This window comes from Passer domesticus, chromosome 2, assembly GCF_036417665.1.
Source record: "Passer domesticus isolate bPasDom1 chromosome 2, bPasDom1.hap1, whole genome shotgun sequence".
Taxonomy (NCBI): Eukaryota; Metazoa; Chordata; class Aves; order Passeriformes; family Passeridae; genus Passer; species Passer domesticus.
Window position 1 is genome coordinate 102187564 of NC_087475.1, and position 24695 is coordinate 102212258.

At 40.6% G+C, this 24695-nt stretch overlaps 1 protein-coding gene and 1 long non-coding RNA gene across 7 annotated transcripts in view; one reads left to right on the forward strand and one right to left on the reverse strand.

Moving 5' to 3' along the window:
* The window catches only part of GRAMD1C (GRAM domain containing 1C), a 52163-nt gene extending 27900 nt beyond the window's left edge, over positions 1–24263 (forward strand). For 5 of the 6 annotated variants that reach the window (XM_064410160.1, XM_064410162.1, XM_064410166.1 and 2 more), the window contains 12 exons: positions 2565–2683; positions 3860–3980; positions 7723–7882; positions 14319–14465; positions 15275–15393; positions 16536–16678; positions 18221–18324; positions 19013–19192; positions 20707–20764; positions 21264–21374; positions 22232–22337; positions 24057–24263. In XM_064410160.1, coding sequence (XP_064266230.1) covers positions 2565–2683; positions 3860–3980; positions 7723–7882; positions 14319–14465; positions 15275–15393; positions 16536–16678; positions 18221–18324; positions 19013–19192; positions 20707–20764; positions 21264–21374; positions 22232–22337; positions 24057–24134 — 1446 coding nt within the window. In that variant the 3' untranslated portion in view covers positions 24135–24263. The remainder of the gene's footprint in view (positions 1–2564; positions 2684–3859; positions 3981–7722; positions 7883–14318; positions 14466–15274; positions 15394–16535; positions 16679–18220; positions 18325–19012; positions 19193–20706; positions 20765–21263; positions 21375–22231; positions 22338–24056) is intronic. The other variant, XM_064410161.1, reaches the window with a different exon arrangement.
* LOC135294623 (uncharacterized) lies at positions 12429–24094 on the reverse strand. Its single transcript, XR_010356698.1, has 3 exons — positions 24002–24094; positions 14988–21432; positions 12429–14952 (listed from the first exon to the last, which is right to left on the reverse strand). It is a non-coding gene; the product is annotated as an uncharacterized LOC135294623 (long non-coding RNA).
* Positions 24264–24695: the final 432 nt, after the last annotated feature.

The window sequence follows — 24695 nt, forward strand, 5'->3', positions numbered from 1 at the left end:
CAGCTTTGCTTCTGTCGGTGGTACTCTGTAATACTGCTTGTGCCACGACACCGCTTTGTCTGGCACCATGCAAAGTATTGATGATCTGTGCTCTGCTTGAAAAGACATAAGTGTATCCCAGCTGCTTCTTGTAGCCTTTGTTTTTGTATACAAAGAGAACTGAGGAAAAACCCAGGGTAGACCATCACCTTGAATGGTCAAAGTAATTAATGTTTAGATTTTGCCTTTCAAGCATCAGAGCTTCTCTAAGGCATCCTCTCAGAAGCAGAAGTCTGACCCAGAAAATTTATGCCCTTCTTTGTTTTCAGAACTGACTCTTTCTGATACAATAAAGCAAGTCTCATTTGATCTTGGCTTGTGACTGTTAAGAACTTATTATATCTAGCTGAGTTAGGAATAATTGAGCAGAGTGGAAGAATCCCGTTTTAGAAGCAGAAGTTGGTAACATTGCTTTTACAAAACGACAGGAAACAGCTTTATAGATTCCTTTATAGAAGCTGAAAAGCTTCTCTCCTTTCCTCTAACTATTGAGCTGACTGTAAAAGGGCAGACTGATTTGCCCATAGACAGAACTGGTGAATTTAATTAGAAATATTAGCACTGTGCTATTATGACTGGGAATCAAGGCATTGTCAGTATTGGGCAACAGAAATGAAAATGGCTTTATTTCTATCCTTTGATTCCTAGCTGGAAGCTGTGCTAGCTAAAGATTCACCTCAGTCTTATTTTGAAACCATGTAATGCCCATCCCTGGTTTTGGCCATTTAATGAGAACAGCTGTAGGTAGTTGTTTGTGGTTATGAGTTTATTTCTTCAGAAGACAGAATGCCTGGGGAAAGTAAGGCCAGCTGTAAGTGGATGCACGTGTTTCATCACTGCATTGCTCTGTAGAACAAACCCCCGTGCAGAGGGAGGCTGGCATTAGCTGCTATGACCCTTGCTTTATAGCTGTGTGTTTTGTGTTTTAATGTTTACTTTGCCCTCGCTAGGATTAAATACCTTGAAACTGATCTCTGCCAATAGGGTGCTTGTTGCCAGCTGCTTTCTGAAAAGCCTGAAACCATGTTGTACTGGAAAATACCCGAGGGAAAAACCCTTGCTCGTCTCCCGCGTGGGGCTGTTTGTCCCGGCCCTCGGGGGGAGCGGCTCCCGTGCGATGAGATGCAGCGGGGGTGAGGGGGCGGCGGGACCCCCGTGGGGCCCGGCCCGGCGGCGACGGCCGAGCTCGGCTCTGTCCCACCCCGGGCCGGCCGAGGAAGGCGCTGCCCCGGCGCGGGCGGGGGGACGGCCCCGGCGCCGCCGCCCAGCAGGAAGTGGGAGCGCGGCGGGCGCGGCTCCCGGCGGGAGCGGGGCTGTCCCGGCGGGAGCGGGGCTGTCCCGCGGGACGCGCCAGGTGGGTCGCGGAGCGGGACGGGACGGGCGCGGGGAGCGCCGGGGCGGCTGCGGGCACGAATTTGCATCCTGAGTGCGGGTCAGCTCCTCCGTGCCTGTCTAAAATTGCGGGTACTGTAACTAACACTCTACAGGTGAGGCAGGCGGATGGAGAGGATCATTTAAAGGCCCTTTTAATAATGCATGGGTATTTAATGTCATCATTTCATGCAAATAGTAAGCACTACTTGTCTACTTGTGTTACTGCCTCATTAGCACAGTCCTGTTCCCTTGATCAATATGGATGGTGGCCGAGGCACATTTTCCAGTGTGGTGTCTCCTGTTTTATGATCGCTAGTATTGCTGTCTGAACTCTGTTAAATACCAAAACCTTTTATTTCCTTTCTTCCTACCTCCCCCCTCCCCACCCCCCGCAAGCCCTTTATAGCCAAGGTGGACTTTGAAACTCATTGCTTACTTTGCAGATATGAGTGTGTCATACTACTTCCACCTCCAAGCTTTCATGACGATTTAAGAGAACTTAAATATGTCTCAGTAGGTGTGGGAATTCATGGAAAAGGATAGCGATATTGTAGAGAAGGAGAAGACTTAGCTAGTCCTGAGTCAAGGTAACCCTGAAGAAAAGCAACTACTTTTCATAAAGAGGATGCTGGTGGTACAAAGTGAGGACCTCCTGTCCCACCTTGGCAAAGTGGAGAGTTGGCTGACCTAGACACCAGTGTAGTGACTGAAATGCTAGCCTCCCACAATTTGTCAAGTACTCTGAGCATCCTCAGGAAAGAGGTGGGTGTCTATTAAACAGTTTGTTCAGAATCAAAGAGGTAATTACTTACCTTGTGCCATATCAAGTGAAGTTCAAGAGTGCAGTATCTTGAAGGTATCTATGAAAATATTGGTAACACAAGTAGTGGCTACAAAGTGTGTGTTTTCTTAAAATGATGATTTTTCTTACGCCTGGTATTGTTGGTTGAATGGCGATGGGAGTGTGAAGTAGACAGGAGTACAGCTGCCCAAAATGCTGAAACCCAATCTCGGAATGTGATACCTGAATGCTTTCAGTCCTTGTCAGAATTGAGGTTAAAGGCTGTGGCGTAATACAAACTTGTTGCTGTTTTTCCTCCAGTGCCTTACTGTTCCATACCATGGTTCTTGACTAGCCTGCTTTGTTTCAGAGGCTGACCAAGCAGGAATTCTGGCAGCTGGTGCACCAGAGCTATGGCTCTGAGCTGGGCCTGAACAGTGAGGAGATGGAGAGCTTCCACTCATCGTCAGAGGACAACGGGCAGTCTCGGTAAGGAGAGGCTTTACAGCCTATTGAAACACCTGGGGAGAAGAAGCAGTGTCCTCTTTCTTAGAAACTCAGTTTCTAAAGAGTTGCTGTAGACTTAACAGAATTGTTGAGCCTGTAGAGGATGCAAAGGTCTGAACTGTATAGACTGATTGTGTAAAAATGTAACTGTGTGAATTTGCTAAAATAGTAGCAGTGCAGCTGAGGAGAGAGGAAGACCTTGTTCTCCCTAGATCTACTTGGGGACCAGCATAGGGTAGCTTGAATAGCAGCCTTTTCACATGATGGTGCCAAGTCAGCACCTTTATACCCTTCAACAGTTTGGAAGGTTTGAATAGAATGGAACTATATTATGGTTCAAATACTCTTCCCCTCCTCTGTGGAGACTGAAATACTTGTTTTGCCTTGTTCTCCTGCTATCTGATGTCTTAGCTTATTTTTGTATTGTCCTCAGCTTAAGAAACAGGAATAATCATAGAACCAGCTAGAATAATTGTAATAATAATGATGTGGGTTTTTTGGAAAGAATTGCCTTGATTTTTTTTTAACAAATGTGAACTGATTTGTGACCTGCCAGTGTCAATCTAATAACAGCACTTTACATATCTCTGTTCAGTTTTGAAGAGTCATGCTTATTTACACAATGTAATTTGTCTCTTCAATCCTGTGTTTGTTATCTGAGTATGTTTGTGAGAAAAATGTCTTGAGTTCATTACAGGCTTCAAAAGATGTTTTATGAAATACTTTTTGGGGTTTTTTTTCTTTGATTGGTTTGGTTTTTGTTTTAGGTTTGCTTGATTTTTTGGGGGGGGTTCTTTTGTTACGTTTTGGTTTTTTTCCTGTTAAAAAGTCATAACTTTGCAATGCAGGAAAAAAATGTTTTCTGACACTTTCTTAACATTTTGACTTTCCAAATTATTTATAAGCTGTATGTTTCCTCATTTCCCGCAGCACTCACTTTCTTTGTTTTATTAACCTTATGATCAGAAGCTGAATGTTCTGAGAGGTGGCTGAAATGAGGAAGATGGCTTGATATTAATGAACTGTATGTGGGAAGAATGACTTGGTAGTTTTTAATGTTATCTGAACAGCCATGTTTTCAATGCAAAAATCAAGATGTTTTCTTGGATTTATCAGTGCTTAGATCTCCAAAGATATCTTCCTTTTTGCTTTGGACAGATCCAGCATTTGTGATGATTCTGGAGAAAGGGAAGAAAAACTACCCAAAATGATTAGTTTAGTTCATGAGCCCACTCTTCAAACAGAAGGAGAGTCACTCAACAGACACATGTTGCCAGGAGTAAGTGCTGACACAGCCTTTCTTGCTGTTGCTGATAAGCATATGTGCTTAACAAGTATGTCTGTAAGCATAGGATGAATGGAGGTGGTAACTTCCAAAGAAGTCTTTGAGAAGTCCAGAATGTTTCTTAAATTTGAAAATGAGCAAAATTCTGTGTAAGCGAATATTGTTGGTATGAGCTTCAGCTGTGTTCTGTCGCTAATTTGCTGTACAGCCTGGCTACAATGCTGGTCTGTTTTTTTGTTTTTCCTTTAAAAACAAAATGTCTTGGTTTTTCTTATCCAGTTCCCAAGGGGACTGTATTTGTGTTTTATCCAAGTGCTTTTTGAAAGTAATACCTTCTTCACTTCCAATGCTTTCTTGCTTGTGCTTATTTGTAATGTAAAAAGAGATCTCCTCTTATATTACTGTATCTCCTATACATAAGGCTTATTAAAGGGTAGTTGCACTTCATCTTCCTTGCCTTCAATGGTTGGTTAGTTTGCTGTTCTGAATATATGAAACCTTTTTCAATGCTTCAGAAGGAAGGGGAAAGCCCCCACACCTTCTATAATAAGGATGAGTTTTACTTTGATGCCTTGGATTAGTACAACTAACAAGCATGAATGCTTCACTCATGTTCACTCATGTTGTATGAATTTCTGAATGTGTTTGGCTAGTGTGAGCAGCAAGTACATTAGTAGTGATATCTGAGATGGGTATAGTGTCTAGCACAGTTACTGGGGCTCCTGTGTGCAGCTGTAGTCCTAAAAGTTGCAGATATTTTCTCTTGGTTATTAGATATCCCAAAGGCCCCGCTAATGCATTTTTTATAAGCTTCACTAGGGCTGGGTACTTAATTGCCAGTTTTGCTTAGGAGAATATGGGGAAGGAAGAAAGGAAATTTTAATAGTTTTTACTACCCTACCCTTTATATCTTCTGGCTTTTGTCACTTGCTAAAACTGATCTGAAGGTTAAGTAGGATTTAAATATTTTTGCCAAAATCCAAGTTAATGGCTAGAGGCTCATATCCAACAAAGAATATTGGTGTTTCTCAGATGTTAAAAGCATAGTTGTTTGAGTGGTGGGTACTCCTCATGGAAACTCTAGTAGTATAAAACAAGATTTTTGGAGAGTTGTAAGGGAGGCCTGAGGATGCTGCTGGAATTTGGACTGTTTGGGATCACTAAAAATCTACACAGGTAGCCTCAGTTTGCACTTGTCTTACTTGCGCAAGAACAAGCCATTTAAAGATAATTGCTGTGCCTGGAAAAGAAGCCACACCCCAAGATGTCTCTTGCAGGTGCTAAATCTAATTTGGCATCTTGGTAAGGAGGAATGCCTGGGGATTTGGTCTGCAAAAATGCCAGGTTCTGCCTTGAATAAACTGCCTCTGAAAAGTCTTTTAATTATAGTGTAGAAGTGTGGTCTTGATAAATGTGTAACTAAGCTGTTTACTGTTTCAGGGTAGATAAAATGCACAATGATTTTGTTTGGCTGTATGTGTCACTTTGCATTACTCAAGAATACCCATGCTCTCTCCACAGCCCCAAGATTGCAGCATATTTTGTAGAATGACAAGAGCAGTAGGAGGTGGCAGTACTGCTTAGAATGTATTTATCAGAAGTCATCACAGAGATGACACAAAGCCCACTTAATCACCTTCCAAAGACTGGAGGGAAACAGGCTTAAACTCCCTTTGCTGCTCTGATAGACAGAGTAAGGCCTAAAGCTCTCATAGGAGGAAGATCTGAATAGTGGAGGGGTTGGGTCTAGTATTTGGCCCATCTTGAAAAAAATATTGTTATATAAATACTGTAGTTGATTGAGGCAAGTTTGTGTGGATTATCTGTCCTCTCAGTACATGTGAATGTGAGAGCCACCTTGTTGCCTTGTTGAAACCATCATCTTCCCTCCTCCCCTTGTAGGGAGGCCTTCCAGTCCCAGATCGTGCTGTTCACAGGCTGAAAACCAAAAAGCCCTTTGCACAGAGCTTAGTACTACTTGACTAGCTCAGGAAATAAATGTACAATTGGGAGTAAATTATACATCTTTAATTCCAGCTGACAGATCTTAAAATCTTTACTCTTTAGTGTGGAAAAAAAAATGCAAACCAACCCAAAACCCCATGAAATCTGTGTTAAACTCGATCAGTTATTACAAAAGCCCTAGCTTGAATCTCTTCTTTCATGATAACATGAAAAGTTTTTTTTTTAATAGGAGCTGTTGCTTTTTTATTCTGACTTGAGCCTGGCTTCCCTGCTCTGCTCATGGCATAGTGGGCTGCTCTTGTGCTGGTGGTGGGAACCCTGCTTCACTAGGTTGTGATTGTCAAAATGCTGTGAGAGTTCCTTGGGTTTGTGCTGGATCAGTGTGTCAACTTTTAGGCTGTTCTGTTGCAACTAGCTCCTTTTGGACTTCCATCTGTATTGATATTTTGACATTGAATGTTGGTTCTGTCCTAGATCCTGTTATGTGACTGAGTATAACTTACATGGCAGCTTCTCTCAATAGAAGCATTTGTTAACTGATATGTTTTTCTGATTCAGTCTTCCTTTATAATTTTTTGACCCTGAAGGAGTACTTCTGTCTGCTTATACTGCAGTCAGATTTACGCCTGTCTCTGTTTTCCAGCCACCCACCACCTATTAGCCCTTGATTGCACAAGAAAAGTAACAGGTTTTAATTTTTTTAAAAACCCAAGAAGTACTGGAAGTACACCATGACTGTTCAAGCAGTGGATGCTTTTGCGTTTCTTAAGTCAGTGCTGAATACTCTTTAGGGTGATGGTTTTGCAGATGAATTGGAACAACTCAGTTGAGGAGGCCTGATTGTATTTACTATGGTCCACTGTGTATTGCTCTTCCAGGGCTGTGCTGCTCTTGATCCTGGATGTTCCACTGGCAGCAGTGGGGCCTTGAGGAGAGGTTTAGAATGAAAACTGATTTAAAGCTGATAGCCAGACTTCTTGGCTGGCATTTTTAGATATACAAACTTTGTCCATACAGTTTCCCTGGAGATTTACTTCTTTAAGTGTGCAGTGGCATACATGCTTAGCTGACAGTTCTTGTTTAAGATTGAGAGCTGCATCATTGATTCAGTGACTGATGTTCAGAGGGATTTCCTTCTTGCTTACATATTGGAGATGGCAAATTGTATTCCATTGCTTTGTTTGTGAGAAGTAATATTTTATAAGTAGGATGACTCTAGACAGTATTTTAAAACTTCTTTTTTTCAAAGGGTGATGGTGTCCTACAAAATAAGAACTTTTCAAATATGTAATTGGGGTAATCTAATCTTTCTGAAAGAGAGGGGCACCCTGCCTGTTTCATTGTACTTTCCCTCTGGGTTGTTGGACCCTTGCTAAACTGTTAGGAAAAAACTAACCTGATGAATGTAAAGTAAATCTGCGTAAGGTTAATGAATTAACCTTATGTTAACGTTACCTTAAATGCTAATGTTGAAGCAGGGAAAGGGCCCAAACTGTGCAGATGGGTGCAAGAGGACTGTCCCATTTAAGGGAGCTCTTAGTACCAGCAGTACATACAAGTAAGTCTGTTTCTTGTTATCCAAATTAAGTAAAATACTTAAATAAAGGGGAGAGAAGATGGCTGGGGTAGAGGAACAAGGGGGAAATTAGTGTTTGACTGTGTGGTAATTGAGCAGATAGAATTTGTGGTTTACTTTGTATAGGTGTCTTATGGTAACTTTTTTTTTTTTTATGGTCTCTGCTGATATTTTTTCTGCTCTTGGTTGTTTCAGGTGGAAGAGTCCTCAAGTGAGAAGCGAATAAAGAATCCTCTTACATCTTCAGAAAGAAAACCTGCTAAGCTAGTTAGGAGTAGGTCTTTAGAAAAGTCCTTGGACCTTAATGAGAATGAAAATCTTCCAGAGAAGAGCAGTGCATCAGATAGTGAAGAAGGTAAATCTCTTAACAGTTGGGATCTGTAAGACAACATGACTTTGGTGAAAGTCGCACTTATGGAGAAAGTTAGAGAACTTTCTGATCTTAAGAAACTTGTTTGCTTATTTGTTTCACAGAATTGCAGCAAAAGCATTTTTTAATCTTTGTTTCTGTGGGGAAAAAACGTTGTTGGGTGTTTAGAATGAAAACAAAGAAATTGTGGTTTTCTTTCTCTCTTTTGGTGGGTAAAGAGTTGCCAACAGCTTAAACTGAAAGTTTATTGACAGTGGGATGGTGCTAATTTCAAAGATGTTTCTTTCCTTTGTTTGTATTTCTTGGAAACTGAGGGGAAACATTTCAGGCTGTACTTAAGTTTCTAAAAGATTCCCCCAACCCCCTTCTTTACACTTATACTTTCTTAAGGTTTATGGGCTTCATTATTATTGGTGGAGTAAGCTGAGGAACTTAGCTGAAAGCCCAGGGTTTCAGGAGAGTATTGTGCATATTCTGAAGATGAAAAACCTTAATGGATATCTTGCAGCAGCTTTCACTCTCTGTGCTAACAGTATCTTAATGGATCCTAATATACCAACCTCATATTTCATTAGCCAGTACAAGATAGAAGAAGTGCAGGTACCTGGATGACAGACTTGGGCTGAGATTTGTGGGTGCTTGTCCTGTGGTCCCAGAGTAGGCCCTGACAAGTTCTCACTTTCTATGGTGAGATTTTTCACTTCCCTGGGGAAGTTTTCAGTGCCAAAGGGCTGTAGTTATTCAGACAGTTCATTGAACTTCGGTGGATGTTCTGTAATATCTGAATCTTGGATTCTGTAAATACCTTTAAAGTGAAGTGTGCTGAATCTGTATTGGTTCCAAGGTTATATGGTGGTGGTGAAAAAAAAGATAGAAAACCCAAAAGTAGTATTGTGCTCAGTAGCAGCTGTATATTTCTTTCATGTGCAAAGAGAACTTACTTCATCACTTGTTGGCAGGAATAGAACAGTTTAGTTAATTGAAGGCAGTTCTTAATCCCACTGAGAAATTTTATGTCTTGTTTTTTTCAGAGTTGACAACTGAAGTTATTTGCAGGTGTCATTACGGGGGGATTGTTGAGGTGTGCAGGAAAGCTTTCAGAGTTATGGATTGAGTGGATTGAGTTGGCTGCCTTTGTTGTGATTTTTGCCTGGGGATATGGTTATGTTCAATTAACTTTGCTGTTGCTCCCCCATACTGCTTCTATGTTGGTTTGAGTTCAGATTCAGCTCAATGCATGTCAGGCATTATAATTTTTGTGAATATACCTACTTAAACAGGCTGTTGCTTATGCCATACTCCTACACACTTAACAAGCTTCACAAATTAATTTACTCTTTCACAGGTGTATGTGTTAGAGCAGCAGAAAGTTCTGGCCTTTGGATGTTTTAGATATTTTGCAGCTTTCTTATTTTCCTATTACTACCTCTCTCTTCTGTCTCTGGATTTTATTTTTTATGGCGAAGGTCTCCAGTGAAACTGATTAAAAAGTAGTCCTGATGTCTTTCCTGCTGCTAGTTGCCTAAACAATAACAGTAAATATTCCCTGTCATGCCTGCATTAGTGATGTTGAATAAATAGAACATATTAAACTGGAGATATCTCTTTAATGAAAAGACAACTGACTTCATGCCACCTTTCTTATTTCTCTTCCCTTCCCCAAGACTAGTCTTTTTTTATTCGGAGCAGGATTTTCTAGACTCACAACATGAATCTTTTCTCTCAGAATCTTCATGCTTAGAATTTTTTTCTTCTGTTTCTCTGTCTGTTTTCTGTTGCAGTTGCCCCACACTCTTACAAGGTGAATTCCTTCATGCAAATGAAACTAGCTTTCCTACATGGCAAAGGTTTACCTATGCGATTAATTTCTCTTGTGTCCTCTGGCTCATACTCAGGCTGCCCATGGAGGTGTCCTGGCAATAAGGTGAGGGGCAAGCTCAAGATTGTTGTTCTTCACAACATTAATTCCCTTGTCCTAAGCAGTTCTCGCCTTGGGGATGGGGGGATCTGCATCCCACTGTGCACCACTGGCCTATTGACCTGGATCTTGCTGTTTTGTCCAGTTTCGTAAATCAGAGTATAAATCCTGAGCCATGACAAACTTTTGGCTAAGCTAAACATTAATATCTGTGACCTGAATTCTGCATTTCAGAAAACAGATTTTAGTTCAAGTGTAGGATACGTTTCCAATACAGGGCCAAGAGATCTTTATAATTTCCTTAAGATTCTTTAGTATATAGGGTAGTTTGTTTGTTTGTTTGTTTGTTTTTCGTGACCATGTTCAGCAACATGAAATACTTCAAAGAAGGAAGGGGGAAGCAGGATATAGGGAAAACAGTATTTTCTGCTAGAAGGATGTACTGTATACAGGGAAATCACACATTTCTGTTCTCCTTGTGTAACATGACAGACTTACTGTGTGTTCCTATGTGTACTAATAACCACCTTAAATATGTAATTTGCAGGAGAGCCCAACTGCCTGTGTGGTGCTGCAACATGGGCACAGCAGAGGCTTGACTGCTTGCAGATAGTGGTATATAGGGCATACAGTGTTTAAAATACAGGACTGTTGAAATTAGGTTCAGCTTTGTGTTAGTTGTCCCCCTTTTCCCCTCCAATACAAAATTTTGGATATGCATTGTATGTAAGGAAAAGTAGCCCTGTTATCTTATTGGCATTTTAAATTAAATACTGAAAGGATATATTTTGTTGAAAAAAATTATTTACTTTGGTGTTTGGAGAATATGTATGTTTAAGTCACCTGAAGGCAAAAAGTGGTGGGGATTTTTTTACCTTGTGAACTGGAAAAAGCTAGCATTGTGACAATACTTACTCAGTATTAAGTATTAATTATCAAGATAATTCTGTACTTAAAGTATAGGAGAGTTCTCTGAAAATGGTTAATACTGCTGATACAGTCTTTAAATAGATGATGTCTAGAACATGTTCACTTCTAGGAATTGGTTTTATTCACTTGATTTCAGGTGTATTTGGTTAAAAGCTTCTACCTACATATCTCTCATGCAGCCTGTAATTTTTCCCCATCCCCAGCGATACAGAAATGTTCAACAGTGCCAAGATTTGCATACATATTCTTTAAAAATCCTGATCCTCCCCCAACTCCGTGGAGTGGAAAAATCAACCTTCTTACTAATTTGTTTGATAACCTCTGCTCTTATCAGTTCAGCTTTCTTAATTTGCTTGTGGTATGTGTTTAGCCTTTTGCTGTTGGTTGTTGAGGGGAATTTTAATAACAGTGGTTTTCTTTCTGTCCCTTTTTTGCACTGCAGATGTCTTTAAACCTCTACCATCTCTGCTGCATAATGGTATTATATTCAAACATTATTTCACAGCTTGCCTTGCACTGATGAAAATGACCTTAGGAAGTGCAAGGCAGTGGTGGGAGAAGGAATAGACCTGCTGTCATTAGGCTGAACCAGAACTCTTTGGGTAATATGTTTACTTCTGTGTTTTTGGGTCCCTAGGGATCCTTACCTAAAGTCAGAATAATCTCATGTTCTTTTAGCAGACAGCTCCAATTCAGCTGTAAATGTATTCAGGTTAAGAAAGTTAGTGTTGATAATTGTATGCTGCTGAGGGGTTAGAACAGTACTGAAAGTGAAGGAGTTAAACTGATATCTCTGTATTTGCACAAAACATTTTGTTAATAAAGAGCATTCCAAGCCAGTCTTAGGTAAAATGCTTCTTGTTGCCCTACTGTTGTGAAAAACAAAGGCAAGTTTACCTGTAGGAAATGAAACACTAGACAAACATACATTTTCACTTGTGGCAAAAATAAGTGGTTAAAGCTGCCTTTTGTGTTCAAGTTAAAAGTGTATAAAGTGTATACTTATTCATTGCTATGCTACTGTTTGTGCTCACTGCTTCATCTAGGATTTCTACAGATAAATTTTGAGAAGACCAGATGGAAATGACTTGAAGCTTGTCAAGCTCTTGGTGTATCCTGTTAATTAGTTCCACTGATGTGGAGCCCACAGTATTTATGCATACATGCACCTTCCAGACCCACTGTCCAAAAAGTTTAGTTTTTTCTGGAGAACAGCTGTTTGAATCCTATCATCTAAAGTAGCTGATAGGCCTGATATGTAAACCCAGGTTTAGCTTGGATTTTCTGAAAATTACTGCTGTATGTGCTAACAACACTTAAAAAAACCCCTTTGTTTCTTCCGAGATCTGAGAAGGATTGTAAGTAGAAAACATAATTCTCAATAGATACTCATGCACTTGGCACTTCATTGACTATTCCTTATTAGAGACATGACCATATAGAGCTAGTCTAGGTAAATTAACTTAGGGGAAGTTTTGTATAGACCTGTAGATGCTTTTTGTTCAGACTCGCTAGAAAGAGGACAGACTCAGAGTAATAGAGCTTGGCAGCAAGATCTGCACCTTAATATAATAAAGCATGGGCTTTGTGCGTATCACAAATTGCCCTGCCTTGCCAAATTACCTTGCATCAGCAGAAAAATAGTAGTTGTCCTCAGGCATTTCAGGTGAATGTGAAGTTGAATTGTTTTGCTCAGGCTGACTGGGGCAGAGGTACCTTGTGTTATCTTGTGTTTGGTAAGACATACAAATAGCTGACAAAGCTGATCTGATGCTTATCTGGTGGCTCGATCATGTGTCTGTATTTTTTTTTAAGTGGTAGCAGATTCCTTGGGCATGTCAACGTCCAGCTGAGTAACACTCAACCACAATAACTAGGTTTGAATTGCCTGGTAGCTGATGATATGCTAGCTGATGCACAGTAGGCAGAGAGGATGTCAGCATCAGAATCTGAAACTTCCTGTCTCTTAGCAAAAGAGAGGATGTGGGGAGTGCACTCTGAAAGGAGTGATCTGTAATGTTGAGGTCTTGTTAAATTAGGTCAGACTTACAGTTCACTTGGCCTACCTTTTGTTAGAGTTAGATTCAGTTATGAGAGAAAGTACAGTGAGCATAAGTTGAAAACTCAGGCAGAATTTCTGGCTTCCTGCAGAATGTTTCAGCACAGCAGAATTCATATTCTATGTGTAATGACTGCGTATTGACTCGTTAAATAGGCCTCTTGAAATGTGTGTTTGCTTTCTGTCCCATCTCATAACTGTGTGGAATTACAATTGCATAAGCAGAACACGGCATGGAGAGGAAGTCAACCTCCTGTGCAAGCACAAAAATACAGCACTCATGCTTCACTTTTGGGGTCCTACTTTGAAGCCTGATGGGATCAAGGAGAACTTTTGTGGAGGCAGATGTTCTAGCAGTCTAGGAGTATCACTAGAGAGGGAGTCTTCTCAGTCAGAACTGAGTTTCCCTGGGGACTGCTGTGGTTGTTCAGTTGGTGCATTTGCCTTTTCAATACTGACTGCTACCAAGCCAGTAATGTTTTAAGTGCTGTAACCTTAGCCTGCAGGCAGCTTGTGAACTACAGTGTGATATTCAGGCTCCCTTTGCATTCATGGCTGGCACTGACCTTTCCTAGCCCTGAGCATTCATTTGTATCAGTGGAAAGGTTGGCCATCCTGACTTGTGTCTGTCTGCTGCAAGATTTGCTTTTGGGCTGCTTGTTTAATTTTAATGATGTGTGGTGCTGAGGGGGGCTTGTTTGTCTTGCTGGTAATTATAGTTTAGGATTGACTTTTTTCTAAAGCATAAGTAGATTGAGTCGGGATTGGCACAGGAAACTGCTTGCCCTTCAGGATTATAGTTCTATCCCTTATCTCTTGTAAGCATGGCTGAGAAAACCACAAAGCTGAGTCATGCCAGCAACCACCAAGAAGCAGAAATAGCAAAGATCAATGCTGCAGCCACAGAATGCTGCTGGGGTGGTCGGTGGCTTTGAAATAGATGATGGCATTTGAGCCTCTCCGTGCTTTTTTGGGAGCTGCAACATTGAGTGGGATATCCCTTTTGTTCCTGTTCAATGGGTGTTGAGGGAAATACTGTTTGGGAGTCTATCTGATTCCTTAGACTGTGGGCATTATCAATATTACAACTGTTAAAAGCAGAATTCTGAAATCATCCATAAGAAGAAAACTGTTATGGTTTTATGTCCTTCTCTCGTCTTTTGTACGATAGACACACATATTAATGAAAAGTATGCTAACTTTCTTTCACCGATGTTTCTTGCAGGATTAGTAGAATACTGAAGGCAAAATTAAAGGGATGGTACCTTTTGGTGTTAATTTATCAATTTGCACAGGGAAGTGGTGGTAGCGGTGTGTTTTTGAAAATCAGTTTTGGACTTTTTTCCTGAAGGCAACCTACCTACCAAATAATTTGCTGCTATCCTTACTGGGTTTCTGAGAGCAAGAAACAAATGCTGGTGCAAGCTTGGGAAAGATTTAAGCTGTAATAAAGCCTAGAATGCTATCAAGGTTATGCATAATACTGTTCTTAACCTGATCTCTGTCTTTCTTAGCAGTGAAGGAGACTGTCTCTGACAATGATCTCTATGGGAGACTTTTTATAAACAGAGTTTTCCACATCACTGCAGACAAGATGTTTGAAATCCTTTTCACCAATTCTCACTTCATGCAGAGGTTTCTTAATTCCAGGAGTATAGTAGGTAATAGATTCTTCTCCCTTCTGTCTGTTACAAGCAACCCTGAAAATTTTTACCTCTGAGAATTGCTAAATAGGGCTAAGTTGAATTTCTTGAAGTTTTTCCTTGCTTTAAAAGAACTTTTAAGCTTTACAGTTTCACTAGGCAAGAGAATATTTAAAGCTAGACTATTGTTTCCCTAGGTATGCACATTTTGGAGTAAAAACTTCATTTCGGTGCACCACAAAACTGCACCTTAATGCCTGAATTTTGAGTAGGTTATTAAGTTGATGCCTTCTGTGGGGTATTTCTGATTACATTGTGTCCCAGAAATAGTGAAATTTGTATGGCTGGTACACAGGCAAAAATCATTGCATCCTCCTAAATGATACTCACAGGCTTTAATTTTCTGGATGAGTAAATTTATTCACTGAGACTGCAAGAACAGAAAATCAAGTCAAAAAGGGTAGTATTTATTCAGTGTCAGCTGGGAAGGCAATGTGGCAAAAACCTTTGATAATGCTGGGAAGGCAATGTGGCAAAAACCTTTGATAATGCTAAGTGAATCTATTAATCTCTAAGCAAATGGGAAATGATGATTTTCGTTTAATTGCTTACTCCTTTGTTGACCGTATTTCAGTAGATTCAGGCTCAGCTATCCAGAGCCTCACCTTTGTTTATTAGCAGACTAGATGGGTATGTTTTTTCCTGGAAAAACCCCACAATTAATTGGAATGAGTTTTCTGTCTTTCCCCCTACTTCTGTTCTCAAACTGTTAAGACATGATAAGACAGGTAATTTTTATGTGAGATATTGCATGACTTCTCATCTAGATGCTGTATCAACCCCTTGGAATAGAGACTCCAATGGCAATCAGTTGAGGACTTTGACGTACACTGTAACGATTAACAATCCGCTCTGTGGGAAGTTCACAACTGCAACGGAGAAGCAGGTACTGTGTGCATGTGTGTGTCTGTCTGGGGCCCTTTAAAGCAAGGGATAGGTCAGCTCTGTGGTCTGTCAGAGTTCTGACTGGATTCAAGTTCAGTGAGCTGCGTCTGCAGTTTAAACAAAGCATCTCTCAGGTGGCTTGCTGTGTCTCTCGCCATTACTGAGCCAATGCTTATTAAATGAGAGAGACTTTCTACCTTTACAGATGGCTGTAAACTCCCGTGAAACTCGTGGGGAAAAGTGTTAACATCTCTTAGGAACTAAGGGGTGAAAAGGTGCAATTTAAGATTTTCAGTGTTCACTTCTGGGCTCCCCAGTATGACAGGTGAAGAGCCTAACAAAGGGCCACTAAGACAATGAAAGGACTGGAGCACTCCATGTAAGAAATGCCTGAGAGCTGGAAATGTTCAGCCCAGAGAAGAGAAGACTCAGGGGCATCTTAAAATTGATAGAAGCATCTGAGGGAGGATGCAAAAAATTCTGAGTCAGGCTCTAACCATCCAAGGCCAAAGACTTCAGTGGTGCCCAGTGACAGGATCAGAGGGGATGGACACAAATAGATGATACCTTCTGAACATCAGGAAATGCTTTTTCACTGTGAGGGTGACTAAGCAGTGGAACAGGTTGTTCATAGAGGTTCTGGTACCTCCTTCCTTGGAGGTATTGGAAAGCCACCTGGACATGGTTCTATGTGGGATTCACATTCTCTGAACCTGAGAGAAGCAGTGGGAGAAGCAGAGAAGAGAATGATCAAAATAATTCTTACTCATTTGCTGAGCCTGTGTTTGTGCACAAGTGAAATGCATTATGGAAGTTTATTTACCTGAAGAGAATTGGTAATTGGATTCTGGTGTGAGTGTTTTATTTTCCTGACCAATCTCTGCAAGCCGTGTCCTGATGGTTGGTCAGTGGGGAAGTCCTGATGCTGCTGATGTTGGCTTTAGCAGGAGGCATCTTTTCTTTTCCCACCCCACCTATACTTGATATTCTTAATTGTTTTTTAATAGTGATTCTTCAGGCTTTCTGTCTCCTTAAGTTCACTTGGAGTTGGTCAATCCAACCTGAGGAACTCAGGCTGAAAGGGGGTGGGGGAAATTTGTGTACCATGAATGTACCTTCTTAATTTTATTTCTTTTTTAATAGATCCTGCATAAGCAGAGCCAGAAAGGTCAGTCTTACCAGGTAGATGCTGAGGTCCTGACCCACGATGTCCCCTACCATGATTATTTCTACACTGTGAACAGATACTGCATCAGCCGCACGTCCAGTCACAAGTGCCGGTTACGGTGAGCCTGCGTGGGGCACGGCAGGAGAGCAGAAGCCAAGGCAGGGATGTTCTCAGTTGAGATTTGCCAGCAGAACAGAGAATTTTGGGTTCTCTACTGAAAAACAAGCTTAGTTTATTTCTTGTCACATGTATGCTGTGCTTGGATCTCATTAATGCAATGAGAAATTAACTGAGATGTTGACTCTGAGGTATAGAACTCATCTCCAAGACTGAGCTGGATCCTGACCAGCCTTGTGTTTTTGAGTGCAGCTGTGCGAGTGGGAGAAATTGGAAAAAATTGAGATGCTTTATTAGAAGGTTTCCCAGACATCCTTACTAGAGGAGAATGATTTCACAGGAATGTGCAGGGAAGATAGAATGTACTTTATTTTGCAAGGAGGGTACTCAAGTGAACTCTGTCTAGATATGGAATTTCCTCTCCCACTTGTTGAAAACATTGTAAGTGGTGCTGTCTTTAGTAAGAGCTTTTTTCTCAAACTTTTAATCAGTACTCAGGAAAGGTTAGCAAGCCTGGATTCTATTCTGGCTAATCTCAGGCTACTGAAAACTCCCTCTCTACTGGGAGAAGGAAAGGAAGGTCCTTGAAAGACTGCTTTAGATTTTTTTTTTTTTGAGTGAATCACTGTTCTTCTTTGAGACCTAGACTTATTTTTTTCTGACATGCGACAGCCCTAAGATAAGAGCAAAAACCTAGGTGCACATGGTGCACAGAGCATACATGTGTAGAACATAGTGATGTTACAGTGGCCTTAGTAAACTGTGTTTAAAATGGCTCAAACTCTATTTGAAATGAGTTATTTTATTATACCATACACAGTGGGCTTACATTGATTTGGAAGATTACTTAAAAAGTTGAAAAAAGTGTATTCTAGGATGGTCAGTCTTCTTGGCTGAAACCAAGGACTTTGTCCTTTATGATTTGCTTTGGGATTCACTCAGTTAGAAGCATGCCTCTGAAGGATTCTAGTCCAATTCATTTTTATTCTGGAAGTAGTATTGATTAGCTTTACCTGAGAAATGCAAGGAATGCACAGTAGGAATGTCATTTTCCCCTCTGTCATGCTCCTGGAAAGACAGATTTTAATTTTGCTCAGGGTAGGATGTGACCACTTGAATTATGATAAATAATTTCACTTTCTGCTATTGTAGAGCCAATGTAATATATCATGTGTAAACATACAAAGTAAAAATCATTATTTTATTATCTGGAAGCCTGAATCTTATTTTAAATGTGTGTTAAAATGAGAATGCTTTAGAGGGTAGAAATCATCTGGTAGTCTGAGCCTGAAGGAAAACATTCCAAAATGTTTCCCATAATTTGGACATCTAGATTTTTATGCTTTAGCTAGAGATGTTGTCTTTGCTACTGTCTGTCTCTTGCATTTTGCAATGAAAGTGCTGCCCAGCTGGAGAGCAATGGCAGTTCCAGCTGGTACTGCAGATTTTGGACATAAGCTGGAAGCTGCTTCTGATAAGAGATTTCTGCTATCACTGTGTCTCCTAGAAGAGTACTTCTCCATTATTGCATTCTGTTTTCTAGGGTTTCTGCAGAAGTGAAGTACAAAAAACAGCCTTGGGGCCTTGTCAAGTCTGTAATTGAGAAGAATACCTGGGGAGGAATACAGGAAAACTTCAAACAACTTGGTGAGGCATTTTCTTCTTTGTGCTGGAGTAAGGAGCCTACCTTTGCTATGTACATTTTTGTGTCTGTCAAACCTGGCTCCTCAAAGAGTGGCTTGGAAAAAAGGCAATACCTAAGCAGTCTTAAAGACAGAACTTCCTGCCATCAGTCTATCTGCCAGTTCCAGGGTATGAAAGAAGCCTTGTGGATAACAAGGGGCTCTTGTGTACCTGGCCATAATGGCTTTCAGAAGGAAACATGAGGAGCAGCAGGAAAGCTGTTATTCTCAGCTGCATGTGCTTATCTCTAAGAATTTCCTTGACTGTGCATATGAGAAGAGAAGCAGTGGCACTTGGCAGGCTCCATGAATGTCTGTTCACAGCCTGGCCAGCCACTGCTGCAGGCTCACAGTCTAACACAATTTCTAGCCTCAGTCTAACAGTGTCTTGCAGTGCTCTTCCAACTGCTGTCTGGCATAGCATTGAGCAATCCTGCCTGGGCTGAGTGTGCACCACCTCTGCAGAGTGTTCCAAGTGCCCTCTAGAAAACAGAACAGGGGTGGAAGTCAGTGTGTAGTTTGCCAATTAGCTGCTTTAAGCTCATATATTGGAAGGTGTGCTTGTTCCTCTCACTGCCACCTTGCATATCTCACAATTTGTCTTCAGCTTTCTTTTTGACAGTTTGGTAACCTTATCTTTTTTTCCACTGCAGAATCAGATCTCCTAATGGAGGAATATGCAATTAATCAATCCATAGAAGACTCTGGGAAATTACTTGCTCTGAGACGAAGGCGACGCACTTTACACCGGGGTTTGGCAGAATCGCTTCCCAAACGCTCTTCCCAGCATTCCTCTGGTGACATGGGAGTAGAGTCCCAGGGCAGCTTAATAGGTAGGAATTTTTTATATCAAGTGTTTTCCAAAAGGTATGTTCAAGAAAGCATAACTCGTAAAATAGTGCAAGAGTTGCACTTGTGTATATGTTACTCTTGTCTCTGATAGCAAATGCTTTAACAAGTTCCAGCTTCTTCAGTCTTGCATAAAGTATATTTGGAGCATGCATGATCACTTTTATCATGAGTATCTCATGAAATTAAGGCTAATATCTCCTTCAGTTTTAAAACAAACAAAAATCAACCAAAATCTTAAATACTGCTCTGTATCTGCAAAGGTTTGAAAATGAAATTGGATTAGGGAAAAAAAACCAAACTAATTCTTGTAGAGTTTCTGAAAGGTTTTTTTTTTTCTTCAGATAACTGCACACAGAGGTCATGAGTTGATTGAACTTTGCCACTTGCCTCTTGGCCCTGTCGTCTCAGTTTTGGTTATTGATTTTTTAATGTTAAGAAGTCTGTTTCCCATATGCTTCTGTAATTTCTGGGTCACTGAAGCATTTCTTGCAGTTCTACTGCCCTTAGGCACGACAGACTTGGCCACCAGCATATACAATATTAGTTTCACACAGAGATATGAGGAACACCTGTGCACTTGTTGCACCAGGGAATGGTGGATTCCATGACAGAAGTTGAATTGTAAACAGTGAGATAGGAGCAAGTACACTTCCCTAAAGAGGAAGACAACACTGAGTCTAGATAGCAATGAGAGAGTATTTGGATCAGCAGCATGTGTAAAGGACTCTTTACCTGTATGAAATTGCTTCCTAATTACTTATTTTTGCTCCACTTTTTCAGATGAGTGTGTGTCTCAGTGTACACTACAGCTTTTATGTATGTCTTTTGTGCAGGGCAGGATGTGCAAAATTAATTCTATTTCAAGATCAGTGTGCCCACAGTGATAGTTGGCACACTGGGTGCTCAGTTTGGAGAGAACATGCACACTCTGTCCCTCAGTGTCTGATCCCTGATGCCTGCTGAATAACAGGTGGGCTCTCGAAGGGCTGTTTTCAGTACAATAGATAAACCAAGCAGTAAGGATGGGACAAGTTACAGGAAAATGTGACTGACACTGGTTGTCAGAAAGATGAATGTGAGCAGGAGCATGAGCAGGAGAGAGCCACTTTTTTTTTGCAGTTTTGCAGCCTGTCTCTGCTGTGTGTGACTAGTAGCACATATTCTTGTTAGTAATGGATGGACTTCGACTTTCTCAGGCTATGCAGGTTTAATGTGACTGACCATGCCCCAGAATTGTGTTCTCCCCAGCACAGTGAGTAGGGGGAATTCTGATGGAAGAGCCTGACTGTTCAGCCAGCTTCTCAGAGATGACTGCAAAAATGCCTTGGTGAATGTTGGAGGTGATCCTGTGCACCTACATGACCTGATTTTTTTTTCCATCAGAAGTTGAGCTATTCTGTGTGCAGTGCTGGGCACTGACATGCATCTATCTGCAGACACCCTTTAGGAATGTTCTTTAGTACTTTTTAACCTCCTTCTCTTCCATGCCCTATAGGAAGGAAAAGAGATGCAGTAAGTAGGACCACCACCATCATTGTAGTAATGAGTGTCTTGTAAGTACTCACTTGCATTAAAGTGTTGCTTGACTCAAGCTCATCTTGGTTTTTATCTGTATTTGTTCCTTATTTGCATCTTAAGATTGCATGTAGCAAGATAAAGTAATTTGAGTGGAACATATGGGTATAAAAAGGGAATGGATTGGCTTGGAAATGACACGTGGGATGAAAATGCTGACTTGCCAAAATAGTCTACCTTACAGGTTTATTAAGGTCTGATCCTATTAAAAAATGAAGTGTAAAATCTACTAATTCCTAATTTTAAAAGTTCTAAGAAGAGATACTGTTTTTTTTTTGGTGTTACCCAGCTTAATGGTAACTGCTAGGAATTGTTCAGATAGATACTAATTTTCAGTATAGTGCTGCCCCACCCTTTTTTCTCCCAGGATGCTGGGAGGATTCTGTTTCCTTAGCTGTCTTGAGCCATGATCTTGTGTTTGTAGCATTGCAACTGAAACTGTTGCAGAACTTGATTTTTGTTCTCTTCTATGTACAGTTTGCTGCTCTTGGTCTTGCTGAATATAACACTGTTCCTCAAACTCTCAAAGATAGAGCATGCAGCTCAGTCCCTTTATCATGTCCAGCTTCAGGAGGAAAGCTCTTTGAAGTAAGTTGAGTTCACAATCTTTGCTTGCTTTCTTCTTCAGCTTATGTGAGAATCAGATCTAAAGAAATAAATTATAAACCATGAAATTGAGTGGTAAGCTTTAGAAGTGGCTGGGGCTTGCTGTACTTCTGTGGTCTATGCTGAAATCCATTGACATGTCTGATTGCATCTTGCAGTAATAAATTTCTTCTTTGACAAGCTGTTTTGGGAGAAGTGTTAACCTTAGTTTGCATTTGTCAGCCTGCTGTGACTCATCTTCTGTGAATATCATAGTGCTGATCACAGAACAGAAGTGTTCATCCTGTGTGAACCAGCATGTTCTCAAATTGAATGTTAAAGATTCATTTAGCTTTTTAGCTTCTCTCTGTGAGTCTCTTAAATCTCCTCTCCTTCACAAACTTCCATGTTGAGTGCTTTTTGTACTCAGACACAGAAAGATGTTGCTTCCTCTTGAATACAGTATCAACAAAAAAGTTAAAAACCATATCCTGATTTTGAGTCTGGAAGGGATGTGGGGACCGCCCATAGTGAGTCTCAGAACTGGTTAGTGACTTTCTTCCTAAGAAGGATTTTGTTCCCTGGATTGTGGACCTTACATTGTAAACATAATGTGAGACCTTACATTGTAAACATAATGTGAGCACATTTTTTTTCTTGGTGGCTGTTGCCTGCAAAGGTCTGAGGTACTAGCTTCAAGAAAACAGGGATTGGAATTCAACTGCAGGCAGCTTTGTAAGAGGCTTTTGTAAGAGGATGCTCTTAGCAATGGCAGAGCGATGGTGGCAGAGAACAGTTGCTTTTAAAAAGGCATTGAGGTGCATGTTTCATGTTTCTGATGTAATCTCAATCTTTTTCAGCATATCCCCAGAAATTGTATCAAAAGAGGAGATACCTCAATATGATAAGGAACAGGTTAAACATGTGAAGGGAGTTTTAAGAGACTCAATTGAAATGCTTGAGCAGGTAGGTCTGAAAATCTTTGCTGGTGATATTCTTGTTTCTCAACAACTCAAGTTTTCTCCCTTGTGTTAACATAGCTTGATGTGGTCTGGTGCTAGATAAAGTTTTCTTGATCTGTTTTGCCCTAGGCTTGAGTTTAGTTAACAGGCAGTGCTTATGTTTCTGATGTTTTGCTTTGGTTTTGAATTTGTTTCTTGGAGGGTTGGGGTTTTTTTTGGTTGGCTGGTTTTTGTTTGGGATGGTTGGTTTGTTTGTTTGTGAGTGGGTTTGTTTTGTTTTGTTTTTTGTTGGTTTGGGTTTTTTATTTGACTAAGATGTAAATACCCATGCCAATTTTCTTAAACTTGTCAAGTGCTTAAGAAATGTGTTAATGCAGTTCTGAATCATGACAAAGGAAAGACTGGAGTATTTCAAAACAGATTCCCTTTTCTAAGAACACTCATATTAAGATTTGTCAAGTGCTTTTCCATCTTATTATGGAGTTTCTTCATTCAGGTTTATCCTGGCATTTGCTCCCTGCTACTCTTCCAGATATTGGCAAGAGCTTCATTTAGCATTGGTATCAAGGTGGCCACCTAATCTCCAGTGAAAAATAAATTATTTATGCAGACCATATATTTCTGAGAGGCTCCATAGAAGATAATCCTCCTTCACAGTAACTTAAATTTCAGGCTCTTGTATTCTACAGACACAAAAAACCCCCAAAACCAAGAAATATGTTGAATACTGTTATGTCTCTAAAGTCCATGACTGTTAAATCCTTACAATCCCTAGGCTGAAATTTTAAATCAGTACCTGAAGGACAGTAAATTCCTGCTTCAGTTTTTACTTACTACTCAGGAATATTCTCATTTTAACTTTATTTATTATATCTTGAAATGCGATGGAATAAATTATTAGTTTAGGAAAGCTGGAGGGGGAGTTCCCATGTACCCTCCTCCATTGTTTGCTCTTGGTTCTTCCATGTAAGTACCATGTCAATTTTCTCCACTAAAGGAGGTTAGAAAAAGAAGCCATTTCTTATACTCCTCATTTAGAGGTGTCTCTGCATGCACAATTGCTATTAATCTATTAATTAACCACTTTGATCGCAACTTGAAAAGTGCTGGAAGTTTCACTTTAGAGATGAAATTTTCTGGTTTTCATACCCTTTTTATTTTCTCTGCTTACTATCCAAACAATTCCTAATTCTGAAGTGTTAAGTGCTTTTTGAACACACGGTGTAAAAAAAAAGAAAAGTGAGAATTCAGCTACCTTTTTCATCCAGAATAACACTTTTTGTCTGGAAGTCCTGACACGTCTTAATGCTTGCTACCTTGTGTTTTCTGAGGGTTGTCAATAATCTAAACATATTTTGTGCACCAAAATGCACTAGCAGGGCCAGGTAATAAAAGGAAATTCATGTTGTGCTGCCATGTTCCTTGGAGTATTTGCACTGAACGTTATCTCTGACTAAAAGTGGGTGGGGTGGTTTATCTTCTGTGTTGTTGTCTGGTGAGGTGTTAAGACTTTATCATCCTGGACTGTTAGTATTTATAAACTCTACAGAGTGTAGCTGTTAGGAGAGCACAGTAAGCCAACTGTTTATGGAAACAGGGAGGAGGAAATCACATGAAATCTTTAAAAGAAAAGGAGGAGGGAGACTTTATTTTCCTGATATCACTCACCCGTGCAGGAGACTGACTTAAGTAATTGGTGGGGGGGTGGATTGTATCTTCACAGCTGAAGATTTCCCTTTCCATGCTCCAGAGAAGCTTTGACCACTTGAACAGGACACAGAGCAGCAAGACTGAGAGTTAATAGTCACATCAGCTTTTCATTCAAGATGTTGGAAGAACAGATGTGTGTGTGAGGACTTGTGGGATAGGGAGTGTAACTGTCTCCTCTGGACTCTTTACTGTTGCACAGAATAAAGGTTTGTGGAAGAAAGTCGGGTTCTGCATTGCCATAGCTCGGCATTCTTGTCTCTCCTGCCAGCCTTCTTCCCTGGGGAGTCTCAATTCCAAACAGTGCAGAGCTCTTTGATCCATCCCAGGGTGAGTGAGTGAGGGCAGTTGTACTGCTGGTGAATGGATCTGAACATTTCAGAAGGGGAAAAAACCACCCTCAGCAGAGAACTGTGTTTGTCTCTTAAGAAATTGCAGCTTTTTATGACAACGTAGAAAACGACCATCAGTGGAAGAGTGTTTTGGAGAAAAAAGAACATTAGTGGATTCACAGACACAGGATCTTCATAGGCTTTTTTTAGCCTTGGGGACCTTGTGAAACAAGTCACCATCTTAAGGATGAATATGCCTAAGATTAATTAACAGGAAAGGGTTTGATATCTCTTGCATACGGCAAGCTTTGGCAGGCTGCCTT